A 26751-nucleotide genomic window follows, 5' to 3' on the forward strand; every position below is an offset into this window, starting at 1 on the left:
GAGGAAATAGAATTTTAATTCCTAGAGAACTGCTTGTGATTTTCATAATACAGAAAAGAAAATTAACTTTGGAGAAAACACTTGATATCCTGAGACTAGCAGGAAAAAAAACCTGAACAAATGTGTTTGGACTCAGTGTCACATGTGCTGAGGGGGCTCATTTCTGGGCTCCTTCGTTCAGCCAGTAAACCTTAGGTGCATCCTGCCAGCTGAAGCCACCACACCTTCCTTTTAGGGAAACGAAGAAAGAAAACAGAATCCATTCGTATCGACCTTGGGTCTTAGAGTAGAAATACTACTGGGGACAGCCAGGACTTACCTTCCCAACAGAGCCTCGCTTTCGGTTCTTACCGGTTTTTTACTGCTAAAAATGTGGCCGTATAAAAGCAGTGCTTTAAAATAATTGTAGTTGGTTCAGAATCACACTGGCATGTAGGTGTCAAGAAACCAGATAGTATTAGGAGCCGGACACCAGCAGCACCAGTCCCGCCCGGCCATCCTTTCCCCAGAGGCGTCCGCTTGCAGCCTAAAAGCAGCAGTAGTTTCGTTTTCTATTTTTGTTTGGTTAGAAACCAGAGGTCCTATTTTGATAGGTCAGGTGGTTTTTACATTTCACGGAAGCATTCGCGCTAGTTACGTTTCTAACCCCCACCCCCAAGGACGTCTAAGTTTTCATGTCACCTGATGTGCGTTTTCTAGGAGATGTGTTTCTGTTTTGGCTCAGGCTTCCCCACAGACTGTGACCCTCACCCAGGCGACAGCGGCCGGGCAGCAGGTCCAGGTGATCCCCGCAGTGACAGCGACAGCACAGGTAGTCCAGCAGAAGCTCATGCAGCAGCAAGTCGTGACCACGGCGGCGGCCCAGCTGCAGACCCCCGGTGTTCCCAACCCAGCCCAGGTGCCGGCCAGCTCTGACAGCCCGAACCAGCAGCCCAAGCTCCAGATGAGAGTCCCCGCCGTCAGGTTAAAGACGCCCACCAAGCCTCCGTGCCCCTAGTCGGGAGCGCGGCGCGGCCCCAGGCGGGCCGCCCGTGCCTGCCACCGCCCCGCCCAGATGGGGTGGACTTATTTACTGAGCCCCAGGACAGTGCCCTGCAGGGCGTCCAGTGCCTGGAGCGGCGTCCCTCAGCGAGCGCTCCCGTCACGTGTTATGTGGCTGACTGAGAAAGCGGCAGTGGCAGTGTTTCCTCGATGCTTTACCTTTTAGTTTCTCCTCCAGGGCAGGACTGCTGGGTCTTGAAAGCCATTTAGAATTTCTCTGTTAGTGTACAGTGTTTTTTGCACATCACAAGTAGCCATTTGGAAGGTGCAGTGAGTCATAAAATAGACCTTGTGGAGCTAAAATGTGGTCTGACAGCATCTGTCTCTGCCTGGTTCTTTATTCCTAACTGAAAGCACGTTATGGTCCTTCGAGAGGAGAAAGACTGTCTGATATCAAAGGTAGGTCATCTCAGATCAGGGAAAACCAACATGGTTTCTCCCCTCCCTCCTAAAATGTGACTTGTTTGGACTCTTAAAGGAGACATTTAGTACTGACATGCATTGAAGCACATTCATGACGCGTTCCCAGCTTGTGTTGAAGGGGAATGAACTGTGACTGCATTTTCATTGCAAAGAGCATCGCGCGGCTTCCCTCAGAGTGGCCGGTTTCCACGTCAGCGGAACCCTTGGGGCTGCTCCCCACCCCAGCACATCCACGGTATTTCCCCGGGTTTCGGATAAACTTGTAATTGGACTTAGGCTACTGAAGCAGCGCCAGCAAACCTTGTGGGGCTCCTGTCTGGGAATATGGTTCGGGGCCCAGAGTGCTGTGCAAGTGTTGTCACGTTGCAGACGGCACTGCTGAGTGCTCGGCGAGGCGAGACCCTTGCTAAGGGGGCGGCCTGCCATCGCCCCTTTGCTTTCGTGCCCAGCCCAGGCGTGACGTGCAGAGGTGAGAAGCCTCCTTGTGCATGTGCTGTGTGTATGCACCTACAAGTATTACCCACAGAAATGGGTGTGGTAAGCTCTTCATACTAGACTGCCATGTCTCGTATGTGAGCATGTCGCCCACTTGGGGTTCTGCGTAAAGCAGGGAGCCATCCAGGCTCTTTGGGGTGGGGGGCCCGTGGTTGAGGGGCAAAGAGGAGGCCCTGGATTTGCTGTTTTTATTTTTTTTTAACTGTGGCAACTGCAAAGGGCTTGATTGGCTGACGATGCCTGCTTACCTGGAGGTGTCCACCCAAGCAAAAGGCGCGTGTCTGATGACACCCTCTCCGCTCCGTCTCTGTGCCTCTTCTACAGTTCTGGTCCAGGACATCAGGTTGTGTTAGGTCTGTGTGTACTTAGGAACAGTTCCGGCATACTGAGAGATTTTAAATTTGTAATCAGTCTGTTTCCTCCCCCTTTATATCACTTTATATGACACAAAGGAAAGTGTCCTGTCCCGAGTTTTTTTGTTTCCCATCAATATATGTGGACACTAATACGGCGATTGATACCTTAGTGAAGCCAACCGGGCAGCTCATTTTTGAGTTCTTGGTGAGAAATTTGGAAAAAAGTAAAGACCAGTTGTTCAAAGTGGACAGGATTTAACATTCTAGGTACTTGAACACTATAACTTGCCTTCTGACTTGTTCCTTGTGGGTTCAGCATGTGCTGTAATGAGGGAGTGCGGCTGCACGAGGCTTCTGTGCTTCGTATCTGGGTACTGAGGAGAGTTCCTACTTTTTTTTTTAAATCCTCAAATGTGCAGAACTAAAAAGGAATTCTCCTTTTCAGCTTATTTTAACTTGTGAAGCCTGTTGGTTTTGTTCTTACCCTTCTTGGGGTGTGGACGATCTCTGTAGATGATGGTGAAGTGTTGAGTGTTTAGAATATCCTAGACATAGCTGCCTGAGTAGAAGTCCTCTATTAATCTAGAACACTAGAAGAGAATTTAGAAAAATCTCTCAAAAGCTTTCTAAGATAACAGAACTAGGGTCTGAATATTTGCAGTGTGGGACTCCTGCCCTGTCTTACTATGTGAGTGAAAGAAGTGTGTTTTCTTCAGCGATTCCCTGTTGCAAAATATGGGACAGAAAATAGCGTTACTGGTATCAGTCGATTTAGTAACATCTGGATGTCAGCACTCACCTCCTAGTCTTCCACAGTCATTTAGGTAAAGGGTCCGGTGTATTGTTTTCTTCGCTTTCTGTTTTAAAGGTTAAACTTTCCATATTTAAGAGTAAGTGTGAGTTTAGGACGATGTTTTCCAGGCTTCCTCAGATTGTTACTGTTGTCAGAATCCCACATTACCTTGTAGAACAGGGTTCCCACCCAATGCATGGTAAGGATTGAGAGAAATCTTCAGAACATAAAATATAAAGACAGCAGGCAAAAACACCGTCAAACTGGAATTGGCCACCGTGGAAAAAGCAGTCACCCAGGTTTTCTTTAATTCAGAGACATTTGTTCCAGGGAGGCTGGGTGGTGGTTGGAGGATCCGGGGGCGGGGGAAGTAGGAGGCTGGAGTCAGCCTCCTGAGGCAGAGGCTTTCCCTTTTGCCACCTTCAGGACTTTTTGTTAACTGTTGTAACCAGATAGCTGTTGTGTTTTAAAATATAAAGGAAGAAGACCGAAATTGTAAATACTTTGTAAACAATCATTTGTACTTGAATAGTATAGGGTTTTAAAGGGCACTGATATCCCACCAAACAAAAGGTATAATAAATTGACCTTTTTATATGCTTTTTTGTTTTGTCTTTCATAGAAAGCTACTGTTCAGGTTAAAATAAGATACTAGTCATATTCATTTCATTTGTGTGAAGAGAAAACAAGACACAGGGAAACCAAGTTAGTGTTGCGAACGGAGGTTTTCTTCTCCTCGCTCCTCCCCCAGACAGTAGCCAGAACTAGAAGGGATGGAGTTTCTCAGTGAAATCACCATTTCTCTCCGCAGAGACCATGTCCACCTGGCCACTGTGTTCCAAAGCCACACGAGGAGGAAGGACCCGGTGCGTTTATTTTTCTTCGTAATGTTCTTGTTCTCCAGTGCTACCTTGTACTAGACAGCAGCACTTCCTCAGCTGCTCTGTGCTTCTGTCCCTGTGCAGTGAGTATTTACTGAAGCATAATACATGCCAACTTTATCACTAATGGTGGAAGTTTTTTAAAAAAAGCAACACTTGGCTCTTCAAGAAAATCAAAACTAATGAGAGATAGATGGGTAAATTATTGGTTTATTCAGCTGATGCTTACTGAGTGCATACTGTGTGTCTAGGCCCTGGAGCGATAGCTACGAGCAAAGTAGAAAAGGAGGTTACGTTCTAGTAGTCCAGACAGATGATAAAATGATTCAGAACGGTGTAAGCACCATGAAGAAACAGGGACAAGGTCACGGCCGGCGATCTGGACTTCATGCTAAGCAGAAGCCTGGAAGACAGCTTGACTTACAAGTTGGAAAGCTCACTGTGTCTGCAGGGGAGGTGGTGGTTGAAGGTAGCCAGAGTGAAACCAGGGACAGACCCGCTGGACCATCTCCCTGGTCACAAACAAGGGAAAAAACCATCCTTGTGGGTCTTCAGATCCCAGCTCAACAGCCTTAGGAGGCATTTTCTGACTGCCGCCCCCTAACTTAAAATGGGCACTCAACCTACACCTCCTTTTCTCAGCCGCTCGGCCCTACTTCCTCTAACCGGGCATCCCTTTGCCGATGTGTGCCCCCTTCTCCCTAGACCGCAGGTCCTGCCAGGGCAAGGACAGGACGTGCCTGGTCAACGCAACAGGCAGTTAAGTGTGCGATGAGGCGGTGGGTGGGCAGGGGAGGAGCGGACGGACGGGTGGACGGAAGGCTGCAGGCGAACGGTAGGAACGAACGGAGGCCGGCGCGCACGTGACCGCGGGCGAAGGAAGCCGCGGGAGTACGCAGGCGCGGGCCGGGGGGCCTCGCGTGCAGTTCCCGCCTCAGCTGCCGCTGCTTCCGGTCCTCCCGCCCTCGCCCCGCCTGCCCGCGCCGATCGGCCGGCGCCGCGCCTGCGCACTAGGTCCAAGCCGGCCGACGGCTTGCGTCGGGTGGGGTCGGGTGGCCCGGGCCCGCCCTCGGCTGCCGCCGCTCTTGTCCCCGCCGGCACTCTCCGCCGCGTCGCCCGGCAGCCGCGGTGAGGGCCCGCAGCCTGTCCGCGCCGGGGCGGGGCGGGCGCTCAGGGCCGCGCGGCTCTCCTTCGGCCTCCCCGCCCGCCCGTTGCCCCAGCGTTCCCCCGGTCCACCTCCCCCTCGACGACCCCGTGACCCTCGCCGCTGACCCCCGCCCCGCCGGCCCCGGGAGGCCGCTGTCCGCGGTGCTGACGCCGCCGGCGCCGCGTGTCTGGAGGGGCCGCTGGTCGGGGTGTCCCCGCCCCACACCCGGGAGGCAGAGTGGAGTCCGGGCTGCGGCGTCTCCTCGGCCGGCCCCGCCGGGGCGTCTGTCGGGAGAGGCGCCTCGCCACCCCTGCCCACGGAGGCCTTTCCCACGACGGAGAGCGAGAACGGAGCTCAGCTTTGCCTTCAGGCCCGAAGACCGCGCGGCCTAGCAGACACTTCACAACCCGGCCCCAGAGCTGGGGGAGGATCCCTTCCTCGCCGAAAACTGCTTTGGTTACGCGCAGCTCGCAGCTCGCGCGCGAAGCCCCAGCTCCCAGGTCTGTTCCCGGGCTTCACGGGGCCGGCGTCCGCCAATGACACGTGAGAACGTGGAGCACCTCTCAGCCCACGTGACTGCCTTCCAGTTGTGGTGTTGGGTCTTGATGATTACTGGGTGCTCCGTGCGCTGAGTGGGGATGCCCAACGCCTACAGAGTGACACAGAGGCATTGCGCACGCATTTCTGTAACCTTTTGCCAAGCAGATAGGATGTTCGTTTATTTATAAAAGTGTTTTCTTAATGTTCACATCAAGATAGCAAGAGAAATACGACTTTCTCCTTTAAAGGTTGTCAGCTAAACCGGCTCCTGCAAAAGTGGAAACGAAGCCCAAAAAGGCGGCAGGAAAGAATAAATCTTCAGACAAAAAAAGGTGCAAACAAAAGGGAAAGGGGGAGCGAAGGGAAAACAGGCTGAAGCGGCTAACCAAGAGACTAAAGGTGTACCTGCAGAAAATGGAGAAACTAAAAACGAGGACAGCCCAGCTTCTGTTGACGCAGGAGAGAGAGAAGCCAAGTCTGATTAGTATCACACACCTGGTCCTATCAGTGGTCCCTGTCTCTCTTCCTGCACGATCCAACTATTTAGTAAATGACAGTTTTTTAGGAGCTCTAGAAACATTTTTTAAAAGGAGGGACTCCCCCCTCATCCCATTTTTTAAGTGTAAAAAAAAAATTTTTTTTTTAAGAGGTGAAAGCATTGGCTGGTTATTTATTTTTTGGTACAACCAGAAAACAGTGGGATATTGAATACGGGAGGCTTTGACTGTCTTGGGTGTCAGCTTAACATTCCATAGATGGGGGTAGCTTTTATATCCTGTAATACAAAGCATTTACTACATGGCATTTGGAGTCAGGTGTGCATTTAATGTCTTGAACACTTTTTTTTGGTAATTTTTATTAGAGTACAGTTGCTTTACAATATTGTGTTAGTTTATACTGTACAGCAAAGTGAATCAGCTATACATATTCATACATCCCCTCTTTTTTGGATTTCCTTCTAAGTTAGGTCACCACAGAGCACTGAGTAGAGTTCCCTGTGCTCTACAATAGGTGCTCATTAGTTATCTATTTTATACATAGTATCAATAGTGTATGTGTGTCAACCCCAATCTCCCAATTCATCCCATCCCCCTGACCCCCAACACTTTAAAGTACTTCTCGTCCCATGTTGTTTTTGATAGAATTCTTCCTGAAGCAAACCACTCACTCCTTGATCTTGGCTCTCCTGGTCAGAATTCTGTGTGCTCTGTAACATCTTTGGTCGTGGTAGTACAGTTCTAGTAACTTTGTTAATGTGCTGTGAACGATGGACAATTTGAGTATGTACAGTATATGATATTAAATTGTGAATTAGTGGGACTTATGACGGAACAGCATATCAATATTTGGAGGTATTGGTACTTGCTATCCTGTTAAGGAAAATTTGCCTCCAAATATTAAGCTGGAAAGTCACTGGAATAACTGTTCAGAAAAGAATCACAACTACATGATTTTTTCGATTTTTGGTACGTATGTTAAGAATTGTGTGCAGGGACTGCCCTGGTGGCGCAGTGGTTAAGAATCCGCCTGCCAATGCAGGGGACACGGGTTCGAGCCCTGGTCCGGGAAGAAACCACATGCCGCAGAGCAACTAAGCCCGTGCGCCACAACTACTGAGCCTGCGCTCTAGAGCCCGTGAGCCACAACTACTGAGCCCGCGTGCCACAGCTACTGAAGCCCATGCACCTAGATCCCATGCTCCGCAACAAAAGAAGGGAACACAGTGAGAAGCCCACGCACCACAATGAAGAGTGGCTCCCGCTCGCCACAACTAGAGAAAGCCCACACGCAGCGACGAAGACCCAACACAGCCAAAAATAAATAAATAAAAATTTTGTAAATGATTTAAAATTTTTTTTTTCTTCAAACTGAGTTTGAGAATTCTTCTGGATAGAAATTCTATATCGGATCATGTGGTTTGAAAAACTTTTAACTGTTTCCCCTGAATTTATATGATGTATTATGATGGAAAAAAATGAGATCTGAGCATCTTGTAAAATACATTTGTCTATAAAATACACGTACTTTATACAAACATATTTGGAAATAGGGAATCACCTGTATCCTGGGCTTGAGTCCCAAGTTGCGATGGAGTGGAGGGGCTGAAGATACCCACTGCCTCTTGGCTCGGGCAGGGTGTTCCCCTCTCATCCTCAGTTCCCTTGGTGTCAAATAGGAAGATGGTGGAATTGGTCTGGTGGTGTTCTCATGAATAATCACTGAGTGAGGGATGGGAAGCCATTAGCACATGTCTGAGCCCAGGGGACTGGCCTTAGAAAATGTTAGCCTGGTTGGAGGAACCCTCAACTCCAGGCCTCAAGGAACTCCAGCCAGCAGCCCCCAGAATGTATGCTCATGACAGAAAATCACAGCATACACAGTGAAGAGGCCTCAGGAGTGAGGGTCTGACACACCTGTAGAGACGTTAAGATGCCAGAATTGCTGGATCTAGAATAAGAAATGCAAAATGTATTTCATATGGTTAAAGAAACAAAGGAGGAAATAACAAGCATGGAGGAGAAACAAGGGGTCACCAGAGACCAAGCAGATAAAAAAAAAAAAAAAGAACCAAATAGTTCTTCTAGAAATTAAACATAAAACAATTGAAATTTAAAATTTAGTGGAAGTAATCTCAATCCCTACCTCACACCATATGCAAAAATTAACGCAGAATGGATCAGAGACCTAAATGTGGAGCTCACAGTTCTGAAACACAGGAAAAAATCTTTGTAGCCTTGGGTTAAATTAAGATTTCTTAGCTACAACACCCAAAGCACAAATCTATAAAAGAATAAAAATGAAAAGTGGAACTTTATTAAAATTAAAAACATTTTGCTATGTGAAGAACATTATTGAGATAATGAAGAGCCACTGGGAGAAAACATTTGCAAAAGACGCAGCCAATGAAGCACTTGTAATAGGATATATAAATAAAAGAAAAAACGCGTTTCCTTTACTCACGACACTTCTGACACCAGCTGCATGGGGGTCTCCCACACCAAGCTGTTCTCCAGGTCTCCGTGACATGGACCAGCTGTCCTACAAGAGCCCAGTTCTGACGCTGACTGCCCGAGGCTAGCACAGAGCCTGCAGGCTAAGGACCCAGCCCCACAGACGACCCCCTTCAGATGCCAGTTACAAGTGCCAGGTTGTCACCTGTCCTTTTGACCAACTGGCTATAAATTGGAGGATTCCACAACCCCTCCTTGGGTTGGATCGTTCACTAGGACGGCTCACAGAACTCAGGAAAAGTTTACTTACGAGGTTAGTGGTTTATGATAAAAGGATATAACTCAGGAACAGCCAGATGGAAGAGATTCACAGGGCAAAGTGTGGGGAATGGAAGTGGAGCTTCCTTGACCTCTCTGGGCACCACTCTCCCAGAATCCTCTCGTGTTCACCAACCTGGAAGCTCCCCCGAACCTGTCCTGGGGTTTTGTGGAGGCTCCGTTACATGGGCCGGATTGATGATTACCTCAGTGCCTACCCCTTCTCTGCTCCCCAGAGGATGGGGGGTGTGTGTGTGCGGTGAGGCTGAAGGTTCCAAGCTTCTGATCATAGTTTGGTCTTTCTGGTGACCAACCCCCAGCCAGGAGCCCACCAAGTCACCTCATTGGAACAAAAGACCTCCTGGCACCCCTGCCACTCAGTGGATTCCAAGGGTTCTAGGAGCTGGGGGCAGAGACCAATATACAACATATATTTCTTATCATTTCACAGTAAAGAATTGTCAGAGGGCTTCCCTGGTGGCACAGTGGTTAAGAATCCGCCTGCCAATGCAGGGGACACGGGTTCAAGCCCTGGTCCAAGAAGATCCCACATGCCGCCGAGCAACTAAGCCTGCCTGCGCTCTACAGCCCACGAGCCACAACTACCGAGCCTGCGTGCCTAGAGCCTGTGCTCCACAACAAGAGAAGCCACCACAATGAGAAGCCCACGCACTGCAACAAAGAGTAATCCCCACTCAACGCAACTAGAGAAAGCCCACGCACAGCAACAGAGACCCAACGCAGCCCAAAATGAAAATAAATAAATTTATTTTTTAAAAAAATTGTCAGAACTCCATAACAAGAAAATAACTCATTTTTGGAACTTCCCTGGTGGCGAAGTGGTTAAGACTCTGCACTCCCAATGCAGGCGGCCCGGGTTCAATCCCTGGTCAGGGAACTAGATCCCACATGCATGCCTCAACTTAAGAGTTTGCGTGCTACAACTAAGGAGCTGGCGAACTGCAACTAAGGAGCCCATGAGCTGCAACTAAGGAACCCACCTACTGCAAGTAAGGCGTGGTGCAACCAAATATTTTTTTTACAAAAGAAAGACTCATTTTTAAAAGTGGACAAAAGATTTGAACAGACACTTCACCAGATAAGCTCTAAGAATGGCAAATAAGCACATGAAAAGATGTCAGTATCCTTTCATTAGGGAAATACAAATTAAAACCGCAAGGAGATACAAGGACACACCAGCTAAAAAACGAGGACCTGGGCTAGTGAGGGTGAGGAGTGGCCTGCTCCCGTGCCTTGCCGGTGGGCGGCGCCCAAGAGCCAAGCCCCGTTGCAAACAGTTCGGCAGTTTCTTATGTATTTTACTTAAACAATCATTTACTCTCTGACCCAGCAATCTCACTTCTCACAGTTTACACAGAAGTGAAAACACACATCCACATGATAACCTGTATGCAAATGTTTATAGCAGCTTTATTCGTAATCTCCCCAAACTGGAAGCAGCCCAGTCATTCAACTGCCAGATGGAGAGGCAAACCACGGCCCCTCCGGACGATGACGTGGCACTCAGGTAGCAGGACCAGGCTGCTGGTGCTCAGACGGCAGGGGGGAAACTCGAATGTATTGTGCAAAAGAGGCCAGACACAAAAGGCTACGTACTCTATGATTTCACTTATATGACGTCCTGGAGACGGCAAAACGATAGGGTCAGACTATAGCTCAGGGGTCTCAGGGGTGGGATGGGGGCGGGGGGGGGAAGGACTGACCTCAAAAGAGCCATTGGGGATTTGGGGGGTGATGGAAATGTCCTGTTCTCGATTGCGTTGGTGGTTACATGACCACAGGCCTTTGTCAACACTCATAAAACCATACATCAAAAAGGGTGATTTTGGGGACTTCCCTGGTGGCATGGTGGTTAAGAATTCGCCTGCCAATGCAGGAGACACGGGTTCGAACCCTGGTCCGGGAAGATCCCACATGCCGTGGAGCAGCTAAGCCCGTGCGCCACAACTACTGAGCCCGTGTGCCACAACTACCGAGCCCGCGTGCTGCAACTACTGAAGCCTGCGCGCCTAGAGCCCGTGCTCCGCAACAAGAGAAGCCACCACAATGAGAAGCCCGCGCAGCAACAAAGACCCAGTGCAGCCAGGAAAAAGGGGGGGGGGTGATTTTTACTCAATGCAAATTCTTTATTAAAATTTTTTTTTTAATTTAGAACATTTTGAATTTTATTTTTTGGCCAAGCTGTGTGGCACGTGGAATCTTAGTTCTCCAACCATGGATCGAACTCGTGTCCCCTGCAGTGGAAGCGTGGAGTCCTAACCACTGGACTGCCAGAGAGGTCCCCTGTATGCAAATTCTACTGCAGTTTTTAAAAACTTCATGGGAGAGTAAACAGTACATTTGAGAATTAGTGACAGAGAGATCTGGAGAAAATCAACCTACTGCAACACGAAGAACAGGAAGAAAGAAAGATGCGTGGAGAGACAGATGGCAGAGGGGTGAGAGGTCTAATGTCGGAGTTGAGTTCCAGAAGAGAATGCGAGACAGGTAATATCTGAGGACGTTCGAGAACCGGCTTACGGTGCCAATCCAGAGATTCAGGAAAGCCAGAAGGTCTCAAACAGGATAAAGAAAAGATTCCCCGCAGACACATTTAGGCCAACGGTAAACTCGGGAGGCAAGGAGAGGTCACAGGAGTGGAGGGAACACACAGATCACCTGCAGAAGGACAGTTAGACCGATGGCTAACTTCTCAGTGGTAACTACAGAAAACGGAGAGTTCTTCCGAGAGTTGGGATAAACAGAGGCTCCGTGGGGTGCCGCGCGGATGGCTTCACGGGAGCCGCTTTAGGGTGTCCCTCCACCCACCGTGCCCGCTCGCGTGGGCACAAGTCTGAGGACAGGACGCTCTCAGGAAGGCTGGGGGCGGGGATGCAGCGGCTTCCAGGTGGCAGCTTCTGCTTTGTGTCTCCACACGACCTGGAGGACCCATCCTTCCAACTGAGAGCACTGGACGTAGATTTTGGCAACAGACCTCACAGAGCTCAGAAAGGGACCAAAGGATCGAGTGACGTTTCGACAACAAAGCTCTCTGGTGCCATCGGTTTATTTATGGGAATGGGGTTTTTTCAGTGTTTTGATTTATAAATTGGAAAAATAAGAATAGAGTTGACGCTGAGCCTTGTGGGCACAGGAACTAACTGAAGAAAACAGATTAGCCCTCTCCATCTATTAAATTTTAATTTTTATGTTTAGTAATTATTTACCATAACTGTAATACACTTGTCATTTTGATTACTTGCATACCAATAATAATTGTACCGCTTTCTCAATCCAGACGATTATTATTATTATTTTGCGGTACGCGGGCCTCTCACTGTCGTGGCCTCTCCCGTTGCGGAGCACAGGCTCCGGACGCGCAGGCTCAGCGGCCAGAAGATTATTATTTTTGAACACTTAGAGCCTTGTGGTCAATTCTGGAGCACATTTCTATTGCAGGGACGCATGATCGGGGGTCTATAAAATAATTCCAAGCATAAAATACATTAGATCTGTGGGGGGAATGGAGCGGGAATAGGGATTCACAGGAGTGTGGGGTGATGGGCAGCATCCAGTCGTAGACGGAGTATTGGATGGTACCTGACAGTCCCCTTATTTGCCTTTTCACGGCTCTGTCGTGATGCTCTGGGGGTGCGGGTTCGCAGACACAGCACATGTGTCCAGAGCTGCGGCTGTGGCCTCGCCACCCGCCTCCTCTGTCTCTTGTACCAGAAGGCGTCGATGTGCCCGGGGGAGGAGAAGCTGGCAGGCCACAGCACCCCTTTGCACACTTGCCAGGGAACGCTCCCAGGAGCACCGGTGGGCACAGTCTAGGCTGCTCTTCAGCAGGAGGGAGCCTTCGCTGCACCAGAGTGGCACCTCCCCTCCAGCCTTCTGAGAGGCAGCACCTGGGGCCTTCTTGGGTGACGAGACCTGCAGGTGCCTCGCTCCCCATCCTTGCCCCGCGTGCCCAGGGGGGCGAGGGCAGCAGAATGGTTGCACCAAGGCCACGCTGTCATCTGTGTGCCTCGGTGCTCGTGGGCCGGCCCGGCCGAGGGGTCCCCCCAGGAGGGCCGAACAGCCATCCCAGGGCCGTCGGACGACCAGCACAGCTGCTGGACCGGTGGGTCCCGGCCCGGCCCTGCTCAGTCCTAACCCTGATCAGTTCTAACCCTCAGGGGGATGCAGTTCCGGGGTCTGAGGTCCCCCTGGAGCCTTTGTGAGCTCAGTTCCTGCCAGCACAGAGCATCTGTGCCCACCCTGCTGTGTGTGCGGTGGCAGCAGGAATGCCTGCGAGGCTGGTCTGCCACGTTCGCGCCCCCTTCACTCTTTGCTTCTTATTTCTCCCAGTTTTATTGAGATATCATTGACATACAGCACTGTATACGTCTAAGGTGTGCAGCATAATGACCTGACTTACACATCACGGAGTGATTGTCAAAGTTTAACGAACGTCTGCCATCTCACACAGATAGAACATTAAATAGAAAAAAAATGTTTTCCTTGTGGTGAGAACTCAGGATTTACTCTTAACAGCTCTCATACACATCATGGGTAACCTACAGCAGTGTTATATTTGTCATGTTGTACATTACATTCCTAATACTTATTTACCTAATAAAGGGAAGTTTGTACCTTTCGACCGTCTCATCCAATCCCCCTGCTTCTGGTAATGACAAACCTGATCTCTCTTTCTATGAGTTTGTTTTGCAGTATGAGTGACTGGCTTACACGCTGTTAATTCCTGCTACTTCGCTTTTCTCTGAAGTCGTCTTCTTTTCCAGATAAATGCCCAGCAAGTCGCTGTTGAAACCCAACAGCAAAGTGACCTGCACACCGCAGCCTGCCTTGAAGACACCACTACCACCCGTCTCCCAGATGCCCAAGGCCCCAGAGACCCAGCAGGTGCAGGGGAGGCTCTGTATCTCCCAAGTTCAAAGTGAAGGGCGAAAGCAGGCAATGTCGTTTCCGCCTAGTGGTCACTTTGCTACTCCCGGGCCCCCCCTCCCGGAAGTGAGGGGCAGGAAGGCTCGGGACAGGCCACAGCCGAGGTGCTTCTGCTCAGTCTCCCGCGGCAGCGGCAGCGCCTGCGGTGCCCCCATGAGTGGCTGCATGCTCCCAGCCCCCAGCCTCCACTTCAACCTCTTCCCGGAACCCGTGGGCAGGCTCAGGGCCTCCGCACACGCTGCAGCTTCTCTCCTGTCCCCACGCGCCCGGCCACTCCGCAATGCTCAGTAAAGGTGACATCGGAATTCTTTGTTCTGCTGGCAATTATCAATATTACGAAACTTCTAAAAGCTCAGCCGTTGTCTTCAGTCACCTGCCTGGGCCTCTTCCCGTCTTCTGACACAAGCGTGACTGAATGTAAAAGAAAAGGCAGGCTGAGGAGGCAATCTGGTATTTCCAGCAATCCTATCACCCAGGGGCACGTGTGTTCACTATTTTTTTAAATTTTATTTATTTATTTAAAATAATTAATTTACTTACTTATTTTTGGCTGCATTGGGTCTTCATTGCTGCACGGGGGCTTTCTCTAGTTGTGGCAAGCGGGGGCTACTCTTTGTTGCGGTGCGCGGGCTTCTCATTGCGGTGGCTTCTCTTGTTGCGGAGCACGGGCTCTAGGCACACAGGATTCGGTAGTTGTGGCTCACGGGCTCTAGAGCACAGGCTCAGCAGTTGTGGCACACAGGCTCAGTAGTTGTGGCTCGTGGGCTCTAGAGCACAGGCTCAGTAGTTGTGGCTCGTGGGCTCTAGAGCGCAGGCTCGGTAGTTGTGGCACACGGGCTTTGTTGCTCTGCGGCATGTGGGATCTTCCCGGACCAGGGTTTGAACCTGTGTCCCCTGCATTGGTGGGCAGATTCCTAACCACTGCGTCACCAGGGAAGAAGTCCGTATGTGTTTTTAAACAGATGCTTTATTGAGATACAATCCACAGACTGGGAAGCCGCCTCTCAGAGGCTGTGCATGGCTGTGCCGCCCCCCGGGTCCCGTGCGAAGCCTGGACTGAAATGTGAGCGGGTTCGGTATGCAGGATGCGTTTACAGCCCCGAGAGGTCCGGGCTGGTGCGACCCGAGTCCTGGTCCGCGTGCTCTCCCGTAAGCTGCCCACTCTGCCCCATGACGTCCACTCGGGCGACAGCGAGCACACGGGACGCCAGGACTCATGGTGGTGATTCTGCCAACACAAGGAGCTGCGGTTCATTCCCATTAAGGCTCTGTCAACAAGTGACTCTTGGAAACGAAGCTTTCTCAGGGACGGCAGTCAGTGCTCTGAAGCCTGTTTCCTGGACACTCGTCTCACACACGCGATGACTAATCGTGAAGTACAGCCACGATGACCTCGCAGCGCATCCTCCGGTCTCTGTGACGCCTTGCGGGGAACGGCTACTTAGCAGCCAGCCGTTCACCCCAACAGCGAGGGACTCAGGGCCACCTCTCCCACGCAGGGTGGTGGCTTACGCTGTTAGAAGAACTGAATTCCTGAAGGTACCTCAAGGCTGATCCCCAACTTACAGCCTAACGCGTGGCAGACGCCACCCTGTCAGCTCCGGGGGAGTGTAAACAGTTTCACTGGAGACTTGCTTCCAGAAAGACCACCCGACAGGGGGCTGACCTTGTGCCCCCTGGAAGGTCTCAGGCCTGGGCCGGAGCCTTGTGTCCAGGGCAGCAGCGTGCTTGGGGACCGAGGCTCGCTCAGCTGAGGAATCCCCGTCTCCTGCTCGTGCGTCCAGCAACCGGTGCTCGGGATGTTTCCAGAAAGGAGGCGGCTCCCCCACCACGAGGGCAGAGCCCCGGCCTAGGCTGCCTTCTGCCTCTGCTCCTCCTGCGGGGGTGGCGGGGGTGGCAGTTGGCAGGGGTTGGCAGGCGCCACCCGCCGCTCACTCCTTGCGGCCGGCCCCACCCTCCACCCCCGAGGGCAGAGACGCCCCATCCCCACGCCCACTCGGAAAGCCAGTTCGGTGCCGGACCCCTCCGGGCCGTGGGGCCCCCTGCCGTCTCCTCCCTCCACCTCAGCTGTCCCAAGACGAGCCCCCACGGCGCCTCACCCTGACGGCCCTCTCCAGCTGGGACAGGGCCTCCTGGTACCGTGGGACCAGCGGCTGCAGGAGCTCACTGGGGGCGTCGTGCCGCTCCAGCCTGGGCACCCCGCCTTCCCTGAGCATCCGGACGAACCTCCTCTCCTGCGGGGAAGGAGCACGTGAGGGGAAGAGGCTCCCGCCCCGCCCGGGCCCCACCTCGGGCTGAGACCCCCAGGCTGACCTGCACCTCGAGGAGCAGCGTGAAGGCCTGTCCGGATTTTCCGGCGCGGGCGGTTCTTCCAACCCTGAAACGGAGCACAGCCTTCTCCAGAGCCGTGGCCCCCAGCCCCTGAGGGCTGTTGGGACCAGGCTTTCTCCACAAGCCACCCCCTCCCCAGACCCAAGGCCAGTCCCGCACCGGTGCACGTAGGTCCGCAGGTACTGGGGGGCGTCGTAGTTCACCACCAGCTGCACGCCCTGCACGTCAATGCCGCGGGCCGTGGCGTCGGTGCTGATGAGGCTGGCAGGACACAAGGGGCCACGGGCCCTGCCTGAGGCTGGGAGCAGGGACACACGCCCCTTCCCGCCCTGCTGGGGACCCCGCCACGGAGCTGGGGAGGGCCCGAGGCGCCCTTCAGGAACCCAGGCTGACGCCGGAGCGAGCGCCCTCCCCAGAGCAGGACCCCGGCCTGTCTTCCCAGGTACTCACAGCTGGATCTTCCCCTGTTGAAAGCGCTTCAAGATCAGCTTCCTAGCGCCAGGCCCGTAGCGGGAGGAGAAGTCGGCCACGCGCACGCCCCCGAAAGCCTGGACTAGCAGGAACAGCCTGGGCGGGAGAGGCCAGAGCCGGGTGGGCTGGGGGAACCACCTCCTCTCCCCTCCAGTCCCTGCACCACACGGGCCTCACCTGTGGGAGTTCTCACGGGAGTTGGTGAAACACAGAACCCTCGAGAGATTCATCTCCAGGATCAGGTGCAGGACGACCAACGGCTTGAGACGGAGGCTGCAGGGCACGTAGCGATGCTGCGGGGGACGGCGCGAGGTTGGCCACAGCCCGGTGCCTAGACGCGCCCCCTCCCCCCTCCAAGTGCCCTGCTCACCGTGAGCCCCGCAGGGAAGGTATACTTCCCGCCCAAGTCCCCGGCCACGTCCATGTCGGGGTCTCTGAGGCCCCCGTGCACCGACCCCGTGGAAAAGAGCCGGGGCCGGTAGAGGCCGAGCTGCTGCAGCTTTTCGGGGTTCTGGGTCAGAGTGGCTGAGAAGAGTAGTTTCTGCAGTGGCATCTGGGGGCAGCAGACGCTGGAAAGGGAGGGCACGCTGGGAAAGCAGCACCCCAGCCTGGTGGGAGAGCGTCTCAGACGGGGGACAGCGGAGGGGACCAGCTCAGGGCGGCCCCACTGGGCGCAGAGCAGAGTGCAGGGCCTGGTACCTGGCTGCAGTCACAGCCCGGGGCTGTGTTCTCTGGAGCAGAGCAAAGGGATCCCTACTGCCCTCACTGGGAAAGGCCGCGGCCACCACCCGCGGCAGCCAGGCCTGGTGCATGCTGTCTATCACGCGGTCGGCCTCATCGATGACCTGCGGGGCGGGGGGGCCGTGGTCAGCTTCGGGTCTGGGCCCGGGCCTCCCTCCACGTGGGCCACCTACCAGGAAGCGGAGATGCTGGAGGCTGAATCCTGGGGTCTGCTCGACGTGGTCTACCAGGCGGCCAGGGGTGGCCACCACGATGTCTGCCAGGCAGCGGAAGCCGTCTGCTCTGTGGAGCGGAGAGTGGCTCAGGAGGGCCGCCCTGCACTGACCACCCCCCCGACGTGGGGACCCTGTGGACGGCAGCGCTCTGCTCCCCGGGGCCAGATGGCTACGATGCGGCTGCAGAGCGAGCCCACCTCTCGGAGGAGCCCACAGACCGGAGGAACCTACGTGTCCTGCACGAGACTCTCCTGCTCCTTGGCCAGCGACTTCTGCCCGGTGACCAGGGCGACCCGAAGAGGAGTGGCATCTGTGTAGACGCTGAACACTTTGCTCACCTGGAGGAAAAGCAGCCATGAACAGCGCGACCCGAGGCCCCGCGCCGCAGTGACGAAGCCCCCGGCTCTGACCTCCAGGCATGGGCCCACGTACCTGCTGGGCCAGCTCCTTGGTCGGCAGCACAACCAGGGCCCGAACCTGGCACACGGCTCGCCGTAGCAGGGCCTGCGGGGTAGAGCGCCGCCCGCGTCAGCCCGCCCCCCGCGTCCGCCCGCGCCCGCGTCAGCTGCTCCTGCCTGCAGACCCGCCTGGAGGGCGAGGGCTCTCTGCGCTCACCTGCACCACGGGGATGACGAAGGCCAGTGTCTTCCCACTGCCCGTTGGGGCAGATACACAGAGGTCGCTAGGCCGGTAGCCGCCTCTGCTTACCAGAAACCCGTTGGCTGCGCTCTCCAGGAGAGCGGGAATCACTGCTGCCTGCACTGGACAAGGAACGGCGAGACGCACGTCACATCGGTGCAGGGACACCCAGTACCAGCACAGGCACCAGAGACGGCCGCCTCCCTGTCTGTGACCTCTGGGCTGGGCTCTTGCTCAAGGTCCGCACCAGAGCCTCCCGGAGTGCTGAGAGGCTGGAGGTGCCGAGGCCAGCACCACACCTGCCACCGGACGTGTGCACAGGCTGCCTGTGTGGACAGCTGCTGAGCGAGGGCCTTGCCCGGTTCTGGGAGAAGATGCTCTGGAAGGAAACCCTGCTCCCACCGCCACCCCACCCCACCTGCGCAGGGCAGGGGCACCTGGAAAGTAGGACGAGATGCCCTGAGCCCGCAGCCTCTTCCGCAGGTCCGGGTGGACTTCCGGGATATCCTCAATAGGCACCAGGCCTTCGGTGACACTCTTTGCAACGCAGCTTGGCTCGGCCAGCCACGCTGGCAGGAAAGGCTGGACCTATCACGGAGGGAAAGAGAAAGAGATGCGGTGAACGCTCCCAAACCCGCCAGGCCAGCAGAGCAGGGCCCCATGAGCCAAGCGCTCAAGACACTCAGGCTGAAGAGTCCGCAGGAAAGAGACAAGCTTTCTAGCTTCTCCTAGACCGCCCCACGTCTCACTCTCCGTGAAGCCTTTAAAAGGCGTGAAAAATACATACCAGAAAGCGCCACTCCCTGAGCCAGACCACCCAGGGGCACCTTCGCACCTAGTAACACCCGTGCCCCAATGACATCTGTGCTCCGGACTACACCCGCAAGGTGCCCGTGACCTGTTTGCTATCACTGGCTCTGCACCAACCGTACAAACCCTCTGTCGTTTTACACAACAAACTCATTGCTACCTCAGGGCCTTTGCCCCAACTCGGCCCTCTCCCTGGCACACACCCCCCTGCCCCCACCACACCTTAACCAGGCTGATCCCTGTCTTCTGATTCCAACTCAAAGTGGATCTCCCCAAGGGCACTCTGCCCAGCCTCTCTTATTCTTCATGATGACGATCACGTTCCAGACATCCTTTAACTCACGTATTCGACTACTGAAATCTTATGCTGACATAAATCTGCTACTCGCCCAGGAACCTGGTAGGCCTGGTAGGATCTCCCATTTTGTTCGCTAGATTGGTGAGCACAGTGGAAGCTCCTTAAATGTACGCCAAGGAAGCGAAGCTGTTTAGAGAGAGATCTCTGTGACAGCAACACGGAAACCAAGTCAACCCGCTGGTTTCGGAAAAGAAAGAGAACTCTTACAATTGAAAGTAGAAGTGCCGAGTTTGCACAGGATTCAAACCGTAAACGAGGATGCTAAGACATCAGCAGTCGGCCGGCTCAGGTGTTCACTCACCGAACACAAACCATACACCCATCAGGCGAAAGCACCGTCCTCCAAGCCGTCCCACGAACACAAGCCGCGGTAACGACAGCCACCCCAGCGCTGCAGCCTCCCCCCCGGGCCGCTCACCTTTGGCGCCTTGCTCCTCCCGAAGCCCCCGAGCACCAGGGCGTGGGCTGGGGGACCAGAAGCCTCTTCGGGGGGCGGTCCGCCCTGGCCCTCCGGCGACCCCGCGGCTTCGGCGCCCACGCTGTTCCCCGCCGGCGCCTCCTCGCTGCTCTCTGCGCGGCAGAAACGGGGGCGGGGCGGCGCGTCAGCCCCACGCGGTCCCGAGTCCCAGGGCCCCGCCCCGCGAGGCCCTACCTGCGCCCGCGTCCTCATCCTCGTCGTCCGCCTTCCGCCGCTTGCAGGGAGGTGCGTGCGGGCTCCCCGGCGCCCCGCCGCTCTTGCGCCTCCGCGTTCTGCGCGGCCGCCGTCGCCGCTTCCCCGCCGCCTGAGCGGTCTGCGCGGCCTCCGCGGGCTCCGAAGGTTCTTGCTGCGGCGGCTGCTTCTGCAGCTCCCGCTCTCGGGCCCGGCACCGCAGCCGCTCCAGCAGCGCGCGAGCCCGGCCGCCCGCCTCGGCCTCCGCCCCGGCCGCCTCGGGGCCCGCGTACCGCGCAACGTGGAAGAGCGCCATGCCACCCGCCGCGCGCCAGTCCGGCCCGACGCGCCACGATGACGAGGGGGCGGGGCGCGACGTCATCAGGCGCCGGCGGTGACGTCAGTGGCGCGCCGGGAGGCGGAGCCGGTGGGCGGCTGAGTTGCTCTCTGCCGCGTGGGGTGGCAGCATGGAAGGGGAAGCCGGCCCTGGGGGCGCGCGCCGGGCGCTGGGCCGCCTGGTGGAGGCGGTGCTGGCAAACCGAGGCAAGGCCAACGCCGTGTTCGACATCCTGGCCGTGCTGCAGGTGGGGGCCCGTGGGGAGCGGCGGGGGTCGCGGCCGGGTCCCGGGGTTGGAGACCAGAATGGGGGCCTTCTCGGGCTCTGACGAGGTGGGGCTTGGGTTCGGAATGCGGCAGCTAATTGCAAAGCGGAGTTCAGGACTTTTCTGGGGGTATTCTCCAGTCTCGCAGGGCTCCCAGGTTGGAGGGTCGGGTGCGGGGTTTGGCAGAGGTGGGATGGGAGGGTCACGCGGGCTCCGGGGTGGGGTGGGGTGGGGCTGGGGTCCTGGTCGGGAAAGGGGGCAGGGGCCACAGCTTCAGGCGGGGCACCCCGCGACCGGCATCTCCCCGCAGTCTGAGGACCAGGAGGAGGTCCACGAAGCGGTGCGTGCATGCAGCCGACTTTTCGGGGCCCTGCTGGCCCGCGGAGAGCTGTTTGTGGGCCAGCTGCCCTCTGAGGAGATGGTCATGGCAGGTCAGTGTCCAGGAGGGCCAAGGTTAGAGGGGGATCTTGCTAACATTGGATGAGCCCCCCCCCCCCAGAACTCCATCGTAGGCCAGGCGGGTCGGTGGGATCGGGAGATTGTGTTTGGGGGAAGGGGTGGGTAATAGGGACGTTGAAGCCAGGTGTAAGTAAAGGTTGGGTGGGGTGGAACTGTTGGTCCTGTTTTGTGCCTCTTGTGGGATTTGATGATGCGTATGGTTGACTGTTAATTCCATGGAGGCTTAGAGTTCTGTGGCTCAGGCCTTGGCGCGTCTGGGTCTTGGGGTGAAAGGAGAGAGGATCCTGCCTGGGGGAACGTGCTGGTCCTGCCCCAGGTCTGGAACCACAGTGACTCGTTTTCACTCATTCCTCGGCTGGGCTGAGTAGAGGGCAGGGGGAGGGTGGGGCTGGGTCCCGTCTGGCGTGTGCGGGCGTCGGTGTGGGCTGACCGCCCTGCCCCACCTGCAGGGTCCCGGGGGGCCACTCGCAAGTACAGGGTGTGGATGCGGCACCGGTACCACAGCTGCTGCAACCGCCTGGGGGAGCTCTTGGCTCGCTCCTCCTTTCGGATCAAGGTGAGTCTGGGCCGCTAGCCTTGCTTGCCCGCGCAGGGGTCTGCGAGGGGTCTGGGGCCGTGGCTGCAGGTGCCGGTCCAGGTGAGGGTGCTGTCTCCTTCTGTGGCTGGTTCCTCTGGGTGTGGCTGCGTCCGTCCTGTCTCCTGATTCTCACAGGAGCTTTATCTTGCGGGTGTTCAGGCCTGAGGGCCGGGGGAGCTCTGTGGGCCTGTCTGCAGGGGTGACGTGTGGCGGGTGCCTCGCGGTCCCTTTGCCCCCCCTCCTAGGAGCTGGCCCTCAGCACCCTCATGAAGTTCGTGCAGCTGGAGGGCGAACACCCCCTGGAGAAGCCCAAGTGGGAAGGCAACTATCTGTTCCCCTACCAGCTCTTCAAGGTGAGGCCCAGGCTGCCCGCTTGCGGGTCTCCCCGGCTGCCTGTGGGTTGTGGGGTTTGGGGGGCCTCTGGAAGCCCTCCCCAGACTCTGCTATGTGAGCTCCACACCTGGGCCGCCTGTCCTGGGGGTCAGAGAGGTGCTCACCACCTTGTTCCGCCTCCCCTGCAGTCGGTGGTAGGAGGCCTGCTCTCTCCAGGAGAGGGCCGCTCCCCGTTGCTCTGTCAGTTCCGGGAGTACCTGGACCACGACGACATCCGCTACCACACGATGCAGGCCGCGGCGGATGCCGTGGCCCGGGCCACTGATGGGCGCCCTGAGGTGAGCCGCCTGGGTCCGGGGAGGATGGGGCCAGGGGGGTGACGGGCACGCGGCGTCCAGGTGCTCAGGCCAGGTCTGCGGCAGGTGCCCCTCGCTTTTTGGAACAACGCCTTCACGCTGCTGTCCTCCGTGAGCCTGCCCCGCCAGGAGAGCGCCCCCCCCAGCTTCTACGTGAAGCACGCGGGTAAGCGCCGGGGCTGGGAGGGCGGGAGGGCAGGGCCCCGACCTTCTCCCATGTCGGGTGATCCCTCGCTTTATCTGCAGAGCTCTCGGACAAGTGGAAGGTCGTTCATCTGAGGGTGAGACGCTCTGGGTGGGTGGTGGTTTCCCTGGGAATCCCCCGGTCCTGGGCTAGCGCCCCCTTCCTGGCCTTGTCAGCCACCGGGGTCACAGGAGGCCCCGAGGGCCCAGGCACGGTTCCCGGAGGTCAGAGGCGGCCTGCCCAGACCTCTCTGGGGCTGAGTGTCACTGCCAGGGCGGCTGTGAACACAGGGCCTGTGGCCGAGAGGGAGGTGTTCTCTCGCTGGGGTTTCTTAGTTCCTGGCTCCGTAGCGGAGGCAGGAGGAGAGTGGGCATGACTGGGAGCGTGGGCACGCCCACCCTGCCGCCTCCCCGCAGGAGCACAGGAAGGCCTTCCAGCAGATGTGGCTCGGCTTCCTCAAGCACCAGGTAGGGGTGGGGGAGGGACCCCGGGGCTGGGCTCCAGCAGGCGGGGCGGGCCGCACCGACCTGACTGCTGCTTCCGGCAGCTGCCTCTCCGCATTTGCAAGAAGGTGCTGGTGATCATGCATGACTCCATCCTGCCTCACCTGGCGCAGCCCAGCCTCATGATCGACTTCCTCGCCCGCGCCTGTGACGTCGGTGAGCAGGGAGCGCCTGGTGGGCCCCGGAGCCGGGAGCAGCGGGACCAGGGCGGCGGCGGTGGGGGGGGGCTCTGCAGCCCCGGGCCAGGCAGCCGGCGGGGGTGTGCCGTCAGGTTGGGCTCCACGGCTGCGCGTCTGTCTGCAGGTGGAGCCGTCAGCCTCCTGGCTTTGAACGGACTTTTCATCCTGATTCATAAGCACAACCTGTGAGTGTCCGCCTCGGGGTCTGAGGACTTTTCAGCTCTGCCCGTTCATCCGTGACGTTCATCCGTGACCCCGGCTGGGATTCCTGACATGTTCTGTTTGTGGCTCTGCCCCGACACGTGCTCCGTCACTCACCTCCCCCGCCAGGGAGTACCCTGACTTCTACCGGAAGCTGTATGGCCTGCTCGACCCGTCTGTCTTCCACGTCAAGTACCGGGCGCGCTTCTTCCACCTGGCTGACCTCTTCCTGTCGTCCTCGTGAGTGGGGGCGGGGCTGGGGACACCTGGCCTGGCTCAGAGCCGCAGGGCTGCCTGGGCCCCGCCCATCCCTGTGGGGCTGCAGGCCGCAGGCCAGGATGGGAGCTGGGGGGTGGCACGGAGGAGTGGAGTCTTACACCTCCCCCCCCGCCCCCCCAGGCATCTGCCTGCCTACCTGGTGGCTGCCTTCACCAAGCGCCTGGCCCGCCTGGCCCTGACAGCGCCCCCCGAGGCTCTACTCACGGTCCTGCCCTTTATCTGCAACCTGCTGCGCAGACACCCAGCCTGCCGCGTCCTCGTGCACCGCCCCAGGGGCCCTGGTGAGTGTGGCCGGAGCCCCTGGGAGGCCTGGCCAAGAGGCCAGCACGTGGGTGCAGGTGGCAGACTGGAGCCTGGGTCTCGTTCCTAGAGCTGGACGCCGACCCCTATGACCCCCAAGAGGAGGACCCTGCCCGGAGCCGAGCCCTGGAGAGCTCCCTGTGGGAGCTGCAGGTGAGGGCGCCCTGCCTGCCGGTCACTCCCTGGGCTTCCTGGAGCCGCCCCACCTGGGCGCTCCCCCTCGGCCTCCCACCCAGCCCCACCTGCACGCCCCTGCTAGCATCTCTTCCAGGTCCCCAAGGATCCCACCTTGCCTTGTCACTTCGCTCACCCAGGGGAGCCTTTGCCTCCGTCTGTCCTGTCCCTGGCCTGCGGAGGTGGTGGGATGGTCCCCTGCTCAGTGCGTCCTGTGCCCCTCGCTTTGCCCACGAGGGGCGGTGACATCCCACGTGCCTCTCCAGGCCCTCCAGCAGCATTACCACCCCGAGGTGTCCAAGGCCGCCAGCGCCATTAGCCAGGCACTGTCCGAAGCCGAGGTCAGCATCGCGCCGCTTCTGGAGCTCACCGCCTTCCAGGTGAGGCTGTGAAGCGGGCTGGGCGCTGGGCAGTGAGGGCCGTGCAGCGCGGGGCGCCTGACCGGCCGCCTGTCCCCGCCCCGCAGATATTCGAGCAGGACCTGCAGAAAAAAGGGCCCGAGCCAGTGCCATTGGAGTTCATCCCGGCCCAGGGCCTGCTGGGCCGGCGGGGCGACCTCTGTGCCCAGCACTTCACGCTGAGCTGACCCTGCGCGCCCCGCTGCCCCCGACAGATGGTCTTGTGGGAAAGCTGCTGGGGGGTGCTGGTGGGCGGGGGTCTCGGGAGGTGCAGGTCCTTCACCTGTGCCCGTGGGGCTGGGGTCAGAGTGCCGTCCACCTGCCGCCCCTCCACCTGCCTACCCTGCTGGCCTCACCGGAGGGTGCTGCTCGGGGCCCTCCCTTCCCTGCGGCCTGGTGGGGAGGGGCGAGGTGGGGTATGGGGGGCGCTGCAGGGCAGCCCCTGCTTCCGGGGCCTCAAGTTACAAGCGCGCCGGGTTGTGGCTTTTGTCGGCCCCCGCGATTCCCCCCCAAGACGCGCCAGGCTCTCTGCATCGCTGTGCTTCCTGACACGGGGCGGCCGTGAGAGCCTGTCTGCTGCAGTTAGACTGTGACGTGGGAGTGACGGGGTGGCTCTGTGCCCCGGTCAGTCTCGGCGGGGAGCACAGAGAGGGGCACGAGCTCTCTGTGCCTGGCCAGGCCCTACTGAGGTCACCTTTGTCCCCAGAAGCACAGTGAGTCCGGGGGTGAGCGTCTGCCCCATCGAGGGGTTACAGGCGGGGCTGGTTCATTCCTCCATCCCCTGAGCGGAGTGGACCAGCAGCCCGGTTGTTTCCACGGTTATCTTTTAGAGGTTTCTTTTCTGCCAAAGGTGGCGGGTTTTCCGGCTCTGGTAGTGACCCTGTTTCCTTTAAAAAACCCACTTGGTCCGGCACACGCCTGGAGCCGGCCCACGGTTGGCAGGGGCTGGTGGGGGCACGGGGTGGGGCAGCCCACAGGGAGATAAGACACCTCGCTGCCCTCCGCCTCCTGTGCCCCACTCCTGGCCCCGCCCTGCCCCTCCCCCCGGGGAGCAGGGTGGGAGCTCGTGGTGGGCACCCTGGAGTCACAGCAGGGAAGGGTTCCGCCAGTCTGGTGTCCAGGTACCCCCCACCGGCCCGGGGTCCCAGTGCACCCTGCTGGTAGCAGCACACCACGTGGCCCCGCTGCCCTTCACCCGTCTTCCCGCGTCTGTTACTGAGCTGGAAACCGCCTTGTCCCTGGGGCGCAGGGCTTGCCTGGAGCGGGGGGCGGGGGTGGGCGGTCTTGAGAGAGCCGGGCCGTCTGGCACCAGGAGTGTCCAGTGGGCCGGAGGCCGCCGTGGCCTTGTGCGGGGATGCCAGAGGGCAGTGCTGGACGGCCTGAGGCCTCCCGCTTTTCTTGAAAAACGCCACTGTGTAAAAAAATTTACAAACTACAAAACACTTGAACAGGCTCTCTTGGTCTTGTCTGCATTCGGCGTCCTGCGCTCCCGTAGGTCCTGGCTGTGGCCCGTAGCCGCGCTGGTGCCTGGGCAGCTGCACTCTGCCGTGTTTGCCCTCCGGCAGGTCCCCATTTCCTGTCCTCTGGCCCTGGTTGTCCGTGGGGGAAGAGGGGTGAGAGTGCCCCTCCCAGCAGCTGTGAGGTTGGCTGGGAGGCCGCGTGGTGGGTTGGAGGTAAGAACTGAACGGGGGGACTGGGGCCACCGCTGGGGCTCTGCCTGTCCTTCAGGAGCCCGAGGGGTGGCCGGGACAGCCTCCGGGGCACAAGGGGCTGACTGCAGGGCTCCTGGCTCCAGGGGAGGTACAAGCTCAGACTTTCAAGGGCTTTGGAACCACCTGGGATCAAGGAAGATGTCTACGTGGGCGGGCGGAGGGAGGGAAGGGCCTCGGGCAGGTGTACCTGAGGGCGGAGGACATAGGGGCTCCCTGGTCTGTACCAGGAGACCATCCTGAGCCGCTTGTGAGCAACCCACCTCTGAGCCCAGAGACAAGAATGCAGGCGCTTAGAAAGAGTAAGCGTTTGTATGTTCAAAAAGAAGAAAAGACAGGCACCAGCGAACCCGCGACTGGCAGCCTCAGCCCGCCAGCGGCTCCCTGGGAG

General features: G+C 57.4%; 3 protein-coding genes across 4 annotated transcripts in view; 2 read left to right on the top strand and 1 right to left on the bottom strand.

Moving 5' to 3' along the window:
* EP400 (E1A binding protein p400) overlaps positions 1-14431 on the top strand; it is a 123443-nt gene extending 109012 nt beyond the window's left edge. Inside the window, exons 55-58 of one of the 2 annotated variants that reach the window (XM_060170303.1) lie at positions 725-3813; positions 3920-3974; positions 4695-4824; positions 13730-14431. In XM_060170303.1, coding sequence (XP_060026286.1) covers positions 725-997 — 273 coding nt within the window. In that variant the 3' untranslated portion in view covers positions 998-3813; positions 3920-3974; positions 4695-4824; positions 13730-14431. The remainder of the gene's footprint in view (positions 1-724; positions 3814-3919; positions 3975-4694; positions 4825-13729) is intronic. The other variant, XM_060170304.1, reaches the window with a different exon arrangement.
* Positions 9697-20459, bottom strand: DDX51 (DEAD-box helicase 51). Its single transcript, XM_060170307.1, is given in 16 exon segments — positions 9697-14303; positions 14433-15768; positions 15992-16126; positions 16206-16269; positions 16383-16484; positions 16674-16790; positions 16872-16987; positions 17065-17263; positions 17394-17539; positions 17609-17717; positions 17882-17988; positions 18083-18154; positions 18266-18411; positions 18727-18877; positions 19876-20082; positions 20084-20459. Coding segments are annotated over 15 exon segments (2037 nt in total). The 5' UTR covers positions 20423-20459; the 3' UTR covers positions 9697-14303; positions 14433-15741.
* NOC4L (nucleolar complex associated 4 homolog) lies at positions 20357-26099 on the top strand. Its single transcript, XM_060170308.1, has 15 exons — positions 20357-20690; positions 21019-21139; positions 21617-21723; positions 21990-22097; positions 22266-22415; positions 22500-22599; positions 22680-22714; positions 23034-23084; positions 23165-23276; positions 23424-23484; positions 23630-23740; positions 23900-24060; positions 24150-24232; positions 24520-24633; positions 24720-26099. Exons 1-15 carry the CDS (start codon positions 20574-20576, stop codon positions 24837-24839), a joined length of 1551 nt encoding a protein of 516 aa, XP_060026291.1. The 5' UTR covers positions 20357-20573; the 3' UTR covers positions 24840-26099.
* Positions 26100-26751: the final 652 nt, after the last annotated feature.

The sequence above is a fragment of the Lagenorhynchus albirostris genome, chromosome 14 (assembly GCF_949774975.1).
Source record: "Lagenorhynchus albirostris chromosome 14, mLagAlb1.1, whole genome shotgun sequence".
In the NCBI taxonomy this organism is placed as follows: domain Eukaryota; kingdom Metazoa; phylum Chordata; class Mammalia; order Artiodactyla; family Delphinidae; genus Lagenorhynchus; species Lagenorhynchus albirostris.